The sequence below is a fragment of the Cyprinodon variegatus genome, unplaced genomic scaffold, assembly GCF_000732505.1.
Source record: "Cyprinodon variegatus isolate N-32 unplaced genomic scaffold, C_variegatus-1.0 Scaffold113, whole genome shotgun sequence".
Taxonomy (NCBI): domain Eukaryota; kingdom Metazoa; phylum Chordata; class Actinopteri; order Cyprinodontiformes; family Cyprinodontidae; genus Cyprinodon; species Cyprinodon variegatus.
In genome coordinates this window covers 45,086-54,569 of record NW_015150566.1, presented here as the reverse complement: position 1 = coordinate 54,569, position 9,484 = coordinate 45,086, and the positions used below count along the sequence as shown (strand labels likewise).

General features: G+C 41.7%; 2 protein-coding genes across 5 annotated transcripts in view; one reads left to right on the top strand and one right to left on the bottom strand.

Annotated features, from left to right (window-relative positions):
• wdr24 (WD repeat domain 24) overlaps positions 1-3,305 on the top strand; it is an 8,827-nt gene extending 5,522 nt beyond the window's left edge. The window contains exons 7-12 of the mRNA XM_015375127.1: positions 878-978; positions 1,063-1,190; positions 1,273-1,377; positions 1,453-1,796; positions 1,921-2,105; positions 2,733-3,305. Of these exons, the coding sequence (XP_015230613.1) occupies positions 878-978; positions 1,063-1,190; positions 1,273-1,377; positions 1,453-1,796; positions 1,921-2,105; positions 2,733-2,901 (1,032 nt within the window). The 3' untranslated portion in view covers positions 2,902-3,305. The remainder of the gene's footprint in view (positions 1-877; positions 979-1,062; positions 1,191-1,272; positions 1,378-1,452; positions 1,797-1,920; positions 2,106-2,732) is intronic.
• Positions 3,306-4,249: 944 nt separating this feature from the next.
• The window catches only part of anks3 (ankyrin repeat and sterile alpha motif domain containing 3), a 10,573-nt gene continuing 5,338 nt past the window's right edge, over positions 4,250-9,484 (bottom strand). For 2 of the 4 annotated variants that reach the window (XM_015375122.1, XM_015375123.1), the window contains exons 7-15: positions 8,293-8,418; positions 8,108-8,223; positions 7,865-8,029; positions 7,664-7,788; positions 7,446-7,587; positions 5,015-5,285; positions 4,880-4,945; positions 4,698-4,793; positions 4,250-4,615 (exon numbers count right to left, since the gene is read on the bottom strand). In XM_015375122.1, coding sequence (XP_015230608.1) covers positions 4,711-4,793; positions 4,880-4,945; positions 5,015-5,285; positions 7,446-7,587; positions 7,664-7,788; positions 7,865-8,029; positions 8,108-8,223; positions 8,293-8,418 — 1,094 coding nt within the window. In that variant the 3' untranslated portion in view covers positions 4,250-4,615; positions 4,698-4,710. The remainder of the gene's footprint in view (positions 4,616-4,697; positions 4,794-4,879; positions 4,946-5,014; positions 5,286-7,445; positions 7,588-7,663; positions 7,789-7,864; positions 8,030-8,107; positions 8,224-8,292; positions 8,419-9,484) is intronic. The other 2 variants (XM_015375125.1, XM_015375126.1) reach the window with 1 other exon arrangement.

Sequence of the window (9,484 nt, the reverse complement as noted above, 5' to 3'; positions counted from 1 at the left end):
TGTTAATATTTGGGTCTCGTTTGACTGTAGAACCTTCTTATTAAGGAGTTTCATTTTCATGTGAAAAAAGAGAAAGTTTTTGGGTTTTTTTATTAAAGAATAAATGTCATGAATAGTCAAGAGATTGAGAATAGAGTTGAAGAAAAGGCTGCGTTCTTTCCAAAGAGGTTTGATATGTGTCTCATATCAAGTTTGCTTTCTTTTATATCATAAAAGAGAAGATTATCCTCATTATTAAATCTTTTACTGAAGTTAATTTTCGTGGGGCTCGATAATCCAGGGTCTTTGCTCCAGTGTCACTTTGACTTTGTTGTTTGTTAAGCTTTTCTACTTTTTTTCCCCGTTTAATCTTTAATCTTGAAACAGGAAAGCAAGAAAGAAAAACTAATACTTCCTACCTCCGGCTATATTTTTGCTGTTCGCTCCTAGTAGCAAACAGGACCTTCAGTGGCTCCTCTTAGGTTCCCAACCGGGCTGGGCAATATAGCTTAAAAATAACATTTCCAATTTTTTTTCCCATATGAAATCTGATCTATTTTTGTTCTCTCTTCATTTTCATGTCATTATATGTTTATTTATAAAGCACTTAAAAACAACCGATGGTTGTACCTAGCTACAGGGATGATGCATAAATGATAACATAATGACAACAATTTTAGATTGACAGAAACTGATTTAAAGAGATACTAAAAGCTGTGAGTCATGTTTGTAAAACAAGTTTGAAGCTATAAAGGATTAATAAAAAAGCAAATTTTAAGATATATTATATCTGTGAAAATGTTAAAAAGCTTAAGCTTTTCTTCCACTTTAACTGTTTTGTTTTCAAACTTTACATTGTTTAAGATGTGACCAAATGTGGAACATTTTTGATTGAAAGGTTTCCACGACGTGGACCATGCTGAGAATCATGTTCTCTGAACCGGCACCCGGTCCAAATCAGAACCTCAGCAAACTCGGCAGCCTGCCGCTAATGAACAGGTGATCAAGTGAACAATCTATGGAAGTTAATACTGCTGCTCATATAGGATCAATCCTGAATGGTTGGGTGTTTTCTGCTCTCAGTTTCAGCATGAAAGACTTGGGTTCAGTGATGGGTCCGGAGGGCAGACTGGAGCGCCACAAAGGTGAAAGCCGGCAGGATAACATCCACCTGGAGCCGGGGAATTCGCACATCAGCAACAATAACGAAGGTGCAGATTGTTGGTTCCTGACTGAAGACTGATCTAAGGGGTTTGAAACCATCTTTGATTTAAATCAGTGTTTGTATTTCAGAAAATGAGGAGACGGAGGGAAGCGACGGCCCTACAGAGTACATGTTTGGTGACGCAGAGTTGGATGACGATGATCTGTATCCAATGGAGCATGAAAACCAAGCAGGTATCCAAGGTCTTATAAAGAAAACCAGATATCTACCCACATCAATGTATAACCCTGTGTCTGCTTCTCGGGTAGTGCCAGAGGAGCAGGTGTACACACTACCTCCGGAAGCCTTCCAGCTGCGCCACGAGATCATTGATAACCCGTCTGCGCCAGAGCATCTTCAGCAGGACAAGGCCGACTCCCCGCATGTCAGCGGGAACGAGGCGGAGGTCACCTGCTTGACACCCATTGAGACGGTCTCGCTCATCTCCATCTCTCAGCCTCTGTACAGCCCACATTTACACGGCAGCTTTTTCTGCCCCATCGTGAGGGAGATGCTGAGCCACTACGCCGAGCAGGGCGACGTGCAGATGGCCGTGTCTGTGCTCATCGTGTTGGGGGAGAGGATTCGCAAGGAGATCGACGACCTCACCCAGGTCAGAAAGCAAACATTCTGACATCTGGTCTCCTTTTTTTTTTTTTTTTAATATAGGTACTTTACGTCAAAACTTATTTTATTGGGTTACTTATGGAGTGAATAAACATGTTTTCTCCTCACAGGAGCACTGGTACATGTCCTACATAGACCTGCTGCAACGATTCGAGCTGTGGAACGTGTCCAACGAGGTCATCAAGCTGAGTACATGCAGCGCCATCACCTGCCTGAACCAGACGTCCACCACTCTGCACATCAACTGCAGCAACTGCAAACGGCCGATGAGCAACAAAGGGTGGATCTGTGACAGGTACACAGCAGCATCTCTGCTTGGCTTTGCAGTGCAACTCTGCAAGTTAGGGTCTAATGCAGTTTACATTTCATTTCTTTCTTCTTAAAAAGGCTCAGAAATTGTTCCTTTTATTATTTATATTTTTATTATTTAAATTAAGTTTAATGTTGCATTCTGTGAAAGACACGTTGTTGTTTTGGATCTTATGAGATGCAACGTTTCTACTATTTACTGGAAGCTACAGGTGTCTGATGTCAGATTGCACCTGTAATATGCAAAGAATGAGAGAATCCAGGAGTTAACCTTGATTTTTTTTTTTTATTTATTTACTTAATGGTTAAAAAAAAAATTAAGCAACACTGCATTAGTAGCACCAGTTATAATTATAGATCTATTTTCTTGTCATTTGGTTGGTAAACTAGTTGCTATGTTTTGACATTTTTTAATCATATTTTAAAGACTAAATATATAAAAGTAAATGTTTATTCTTTAAAGATACCATAACATTTCCAATTGTAGATATTTATCAAAAATTAAGTTACATTTTTTTCCAACAGGTCATCTAACAGTGACTCTAAATGCGCTTTATCTGAACTGAGAGCAAAGTGGCTTTCAGGCTTCTGACCTGCACCATTCTTCCTCCAGGTGTCGCCAGTGTGCCAGTGCCTGTGCGGTGTGCCACCATGTGGTGAAGGGGCTCTTTGTTTGGTGTCAGGGCTGCAGCCACGGTGGACACCTAGAGCACATCATGAACTGGCTAAAAAACAACTCCCACTGCCCTGCAGGATGTGGTCACATGTGTGAATACACATGATGAGCGCGAACAACGTCCAGGTGCCTCGGAGAATTCACAGTTGCTCATTCTTCTGTGTCCTCAAACTTCAAAGAACATCTTCCATTTTTGGGACATTTCAAGTATAAGAACTCTGGACACCATGGGATGGATTTCAGTTTAGAAACTAAACAAACAGCTAGGCTACCAAATAAATTCTTAAACACATTTTGAGATTAATTGCACCTTTATTTTTTACAAATCTTTATTATAAAAACAAAAAACAGCTACTCTGATGGGTTAAAATAAGCACACAATTGGATGAGGTTAGCATTACATCATTAAACCTATACCTAATTACTCACATATTAGAGCTTCTGTAAATCATAGGCTGAATCCCAAACCACCCTGTAACCACTAACCCTTCGCTATCAAGTGTCACTCGCAATAATAATAAAATTATTGAACTTTATTGATTTCACATTGGAGAAATTTACCTCTGCATTTAAAGTCACAGCTGTTGAAGGAGCCTTGGTTGTACATTGGGGGTTATAAACATGAATGGGACGGCCTCTTTCCTTCAACAGAAAGTGAAAGAAGTTGTTCCTATGGCAACACAGTGGCAGCGTACGTGTATGGTTGAGGCTCTGTGGTGCAGAAACATTTGCCATTTTCTTAAAAATGTATCTATCCAGTCAAAACTTTAATTTTAAATAGGACCTTCCATTTAGGGATTTAATCATTTTTTTAACTATTTTATTTTCTGTCAGTGGAATGAAGATGAAGCAGACCAGCGGAACTTACATTTGAATGCACGTTTTCTCCGCCACTAGTTTGGAGTTACACCTGCTGCCAGATTAGCAAGCCTGCACTTATCCAGACTTGCTATTTAAGTGCTGAAAGGCGCACTCACCTTACCCTACTTTGGGATGGCACTTAATGTGACAGACCCTCTTCAGGAACACACAGAGGGTTAGTGCTTAGGGGCCGGTTTGGGATTCCGCCATGGTGTTGGGAGAGGAGGGCTCCACATTGAGCAATTCAGTTTGTTTCTATAGCACCAATTCACAGCACCTCATCTCAAGGCACTTTACAGAGAAAATTCAAACAGATCATACAGTCTGATTGATTGCAAGTTTTCTTTTCAAGGAAAACCCAGCTGACTGCATCGACTCATTGACTCAAAGCAATCCCACACACAAAGAACAACTTTTGACCCCACCCTCTGACCTGTTGCAGCCTTTAACAGGTTTTCTTCCTGGACTGTATTTAGCTCTAGGTTCTAAGTTAAAACAATTGAAACACCACAGCAGGTTGACACACGGGAAAATATGAGCTGTACTTGGATTGATTTAATTTATTCAATAATGTTTTAAGAATCAACAGGAAGTTAATTTTAAAAGCAGAAAATGTGAACACTCCACATCCTCATCTCATGACTCGGGTCGAACCAGAGTACTAGCCTCTGACCGTCTCCTGTTTTTCCTCTCTTTTCATCTACTCCATGAGTTCAACACACCAGCACAAGCGTGTGAGGATCACAATCCTCCCTGCCTGCTTGTAATTTCCCTGCAGCAGCTGTGTTGCTCCTGCCCTCATCTGGCGAGCTCAGGTCCTTCAGCCAATGACAGGCGAGCTGCAGATCTTCGCTGCTTTCCTCCAGCAGGTCTGACCTTTCCTTCTGGCCTTTCACCCGCTTCACAGAGATTGTTCAGGGTGGTATGATCACCCTCCGTCAAAGTATTTGCAGTAACCTCTTTAAAATATATAGAGAAAGGTAAAGTTCGGTTAATTTAGGGTGAGAGGAGAGATGTGGAACCCACAGGAGCAGATCTTACCTCTTAAGGCAGGCTAAGGGCGTTCCCAGCTGTCTGAAACTTTTTCTGGGGCACTCAGTCGCCTCAGACTCTGAAGCAGTGTTTCCAGAGTCCCTGCTGTGATCACAGATCAATGAAATGTCAGAACTTGGACTTCAGAGAGGATCCAAAGCATTTTAATCTCTGAGTTATACTCAGCGTACCCATTTTATCTTGATAGGACTCCAGCTTCTTCATAAGATCCACTATGTGAGAACATCGGATTCCCTCTGCAAGAAAAAAATGCAAATTTATAAAAAATGCATCTGAATTTAAACCAATGCTGCATCAGAGCAGACCTTTATCAGCAGAATCTCTTCCTTCAGCTTCCAGGCCTGGGTTGGAACCGCTTTTCCCATCCGCCATGAAGTAGGACAGCAGTTTGGCCTGACAGGCCCTCTCCTTCATCAGTGTGGCGCTGATGTCCTGAGCCAGCCGGTGATTCTCTACCAGCTCAGAGTGAACCTTCTTCCAAGCCATTTTGTCCTCCATCAGGCATCCCTCCATCACCGTCCGCAGCTCCTTCTCCTGAGACACCTGACTCTCCAGACTCTCTATTTCCTCACATCGCTACACAAGTTGAGTTGGACAAATTAGAGAAAATCGAATTAATAACAGAGATGATGGGAGAGTTTTTTTGTTTTTTTTTTTTTTACATACAATCACTATTTTACACTTTCTTTATTTCATTAAACATTTTTTTATGCGAGGACAAATGACTCAACTTCAGGAACAAATATAAACATACACCAGCACCTCAACAGACATCTGGCATCACTATAAAACGGAACACTTTGCTTTGCAAAATCTTTGCATTAACCAAATTTGTATGCATGGCTCCCCAACCTTTGGAGTAGTGGAGGTTTGGGTTTAATGTTAGCCCTCTTAATTTGACCCAAAACAAGTTTGTGATGCAAGTTTTGGGTCACTGACCCGATTCCCCACACCTGATTGCGAAGCAGAAGCTATAGAAAAACAGTCTGAATGAAGGAACTCATGTCACAATGATTTTAGAATATTGTTCAGGGTCAGCCTTGAGCTTTTTTTTGAAGAAGTTGAGCATATTGGTGGCAGCATCATCCTGTGGTGTGGTTTGCTATCAGTGGTGCCCCTTAACTAAAACTTTTATTCTGCCACAGGCAGCCTGAACAATAATAAAGGACAACCTTCAAATTCATTTCAAGCCTGCAGCAAGATGGATTCAATTTGGGCACATCTGGTTGTTCCCGCAGGATAAAAATCACAAACTCATGAAAACTGGTTTTAGGAAAGACAAAGCACCCCAACATTGAACTCCATAAAATTGCTCACCTGATCTGCACCACAGATTTGTGGACTATGCTTGAAACCAGTTTAAATACATGACCAGTTATATTTAAGAATCCCTGGTTATATTTAAGTGTGTTAAAAGTTAAACTTGTAAGCATATATCTAGGCAGGGATGCACCTTTATCTTAAGGTAAGTTCACACCGAATGCAAACTTAGCAGCTGCAGCCAAGGATCTCCATGTTATCTCTATGTAGAGGGCAGCTCTGGCAAACGGGGCAAAGGAGGTGAATTTAGCTAAGGAAATTGCACGACTTTGGTGAAATTGGTGAAACTAGATCGCTTCAGCGCAAAGTATGCAAAGCAAAAATTCACAAAAGTTGAAAAATATGAACTATTGTTGACATTTGCATCACAAAATCAAATCAAGAAGTAGATGTGTTGGTGAAGTAAGCAGCAGAGATTAGTTTTTGTTTTTTTTTCAATTAAAATGGAATGTAGAGAAAACAATGTTGAGGAAGGATAAAGTGGGGAATGCTCTTAAGAGGTTTGAGGGTGGCTTTTAAAAGATCTGTTTTAATTTAGCCTTAGACTGTTTAATCAACCTACCTTAGGCCCCCATTTTTCTTGTTCTCAGATGATTCAATGTAAACTTGTGAGGATGCGAATAATTTTCAGACAAATGATTAACAGCAGGTGATTTTTTTTCCTGCACATTAGCAAAACAGGTTAATTCACTATTGAATATTTGCTTAAACTGATGATTTCCTGCTCTTGTGCTGATCTTCCGCTGTGGTTCCTTAACTCCAGAGGGGGGCAAGGCTGGCCGATCTTGTTGCGGCTCTGGTGCTCTCTCTGTATTCTCTCACTGATTTGCTGCTGCTTCTGTCTGAGCTCCATCTCCCCCTCCCTCCGTTGTCTGGGTGATTCATCCCCAAAAGCAGGACGGCAGAGCCTCAAACTGGGTCATGAATAAGCAGAAGTACCGCTGAAAGACTCCATCGTCAGACTTAGCCTCTGAAGGAGGAGGTGGTTTTCTCCATACTGGTTCTGCCTCTGGGAATCTGGTTTTCCTAGGAACGCCGACAGCTTTGCTTGGCTTTCAAAAGTAAAAACAGCACTGCTGGTCGCTTCGTAAAAATATGACCAGCATCTTTAAGTGAAACCGATAACCAGCAGACTCCATGACGTAGCAGCCTATCACCTGCCATGCTAACTACTTTTGCTGATCAGGCAAATTTCAAGGCAAGCAAAGGCAGATTAAACTGTGGGAATTTTCACTGTTTTCGCATTTGGTGTGAAAGAACCTTAAGCCTTTATGGAGACTTCTGAATAAGACAAAAGCCAAAAAAAAAAAAAAAAAAACCTGTGCACTTACTTCAATAGAGATCACTGAAAGATTGGTTAAAGCCCATCATTGAAAGTCCCAAAACTAAAAAGTGAACCAGTATAGCTCCAGTCACCTTGTGGAGCTGGATGGCCATTTCCTGCATCTTAGCCTCCAGCTGGTCGGCGTAAGCTTGTTCCAGAGCGTCACTGGGGGGTGGAGCGCTGCTGTGCCATCTCGCAATAGCTGAGGTCATCTTCCGTTTGGGACCAAACAGCCTGTAACATATGAGGGCATTCAGAACTGATGGCTCAGACACAGCAGGCACTGGGGTTAAATGATAAAGGTCCTCACGTTATTCCTATTTCCTTCAGATCGTTCTCAGTCAGCGTGAGAAATATCCGCAGGTCAACGTCTTCTTTTGCAAGCAGAGGGAGGTATTTGGAGAAGCTGATTTGCTCCAAGAATTCTGCCAAATCCTGCAGGGAAAACAGGCACTGAAATCTGAACCATCTCAACCACACCGTAAAAGAATGTATGAAAAATCAGACAAACCTTTGGCCCGTTGTAAGAAGGCAGAGAACCAGAGTGTGCGTTTTTGCCACAGTTTCCTGTCCCGCTGGAGAGAGCTGCTTCGCCGTTTCCATGCCGCGTCTTTCCTTTGGAGTGATGACTCTTGTTTAGCCTGCGAGAGCTGCTCTGCTGGCCCTGGTCTGAGTCCTGGTGGAGGAAAGGTGCATCAGTGCAACAAAATTCAGGGGAAACATTTTGTTCTAAATCTAAGTGTGTTGATTTCACCTCATTACTCTCCACGGATCCCTCCCAGTTGAGTGTGACCACGCGAGGCAGGCCTTCGCTGCTGCTACTGCTGCTCCTCATGGTGGACATGTCGTTCTCAAAGAATGGACTGTCATCTTTGAAGACAATGAACAGTTAATCAAAGATCCCCAAAACCCGGGTTGATTTTCTGGGTCTCTACTCACCTCTGCTGCTGTGACTCTGCCCATCCAGCTCGTTGATTGGTGAGGTCACATCCCGGTAGCAGATGTTCTCGCTCTGCTCACCGACATCACGGTAGGTTGTGAATCCAGGCGGCGCAGCAGGAGGTTCTAAGAAGAGGAGGAACTTTGATGATAAAAGGAAGCAAAGAAGACGGCTGAGGAAGGTAAATACCACTTCTGATTAGAGTTTAAGGCTTTTCAATAAAACTGTCAGGACTTAAAAACTAAAGCTTTCAAGGATTCGAATGGTACCAACCAGAGTGAGGATCTTGGTCATGCATAGATTTCCCCTCAATCTTTGCATTAAAACGCTAAGATATGTGAACCAGTAAACTGTTGGCAGAGCAGATAAACTAACTAGAGTAAGAAGGAGGGGATTTCTGTGGAGGAGAGGAAATGAAACCAGGTTCACAGCAGCAGAAAAAGCTTGAATTTCCGTGCTAAAAACTAAACCATTTATTGCTTCTATGCGTGGATGATCAGGATGGTTTTCCTATTGGAAGGGGGACCTCAACCCAAGTCTCAGGTCTCCTTCAGCTTCCAATAGGTTTTTTTTTTTAGAGATTATCCTGGGTTTAGCTCCATCCATCTTCCCATCAACTCTGACCAGCTTCCCTTGTCCTAAGAAGAAAATATGGAAGTAAATCTGTGTTGCTGGGATTTGAATTAAAAATGCCACTGAAATTTAAATGTTGTTTGTACTTACTGTTTCAGTGTTAAAATATATTCAGAACACATTTTTGGCCTAAAAAGAAGTTCATCGTCATTATTTCTACACAGTTGAAATTTTATTTGTTATTTTCTCTTCAAGCTAAAAATTCACATTACTATTTCAAAGTGATTACATTTTCAATACTTATTTTTCAGTTTAATTTTTGAGTGTTAAAAAAATCTGCATATAAAAAAATTAAACCTTTCAAATTTCAAACTCAATATTTTCAGCCTCCTGAGATTCAACTGGCTCTATTTCACTGTTTTAAATTCGGCGTCTAAATTCAGTGTAAAAAGGGAAGGGGTTACTTTAGGTCAAAGACATTAGCAATGGATTGTGGTGTCCAAAACCCAGCCAATCCCGTTACGTTTTCTTAGTCACGTGACGTGGTGCATGTGCCGCTCATACTGAAGGAAAACCAGCATCACGGAGCCAGTCATGCAAGCTAACGCTAATTCAACT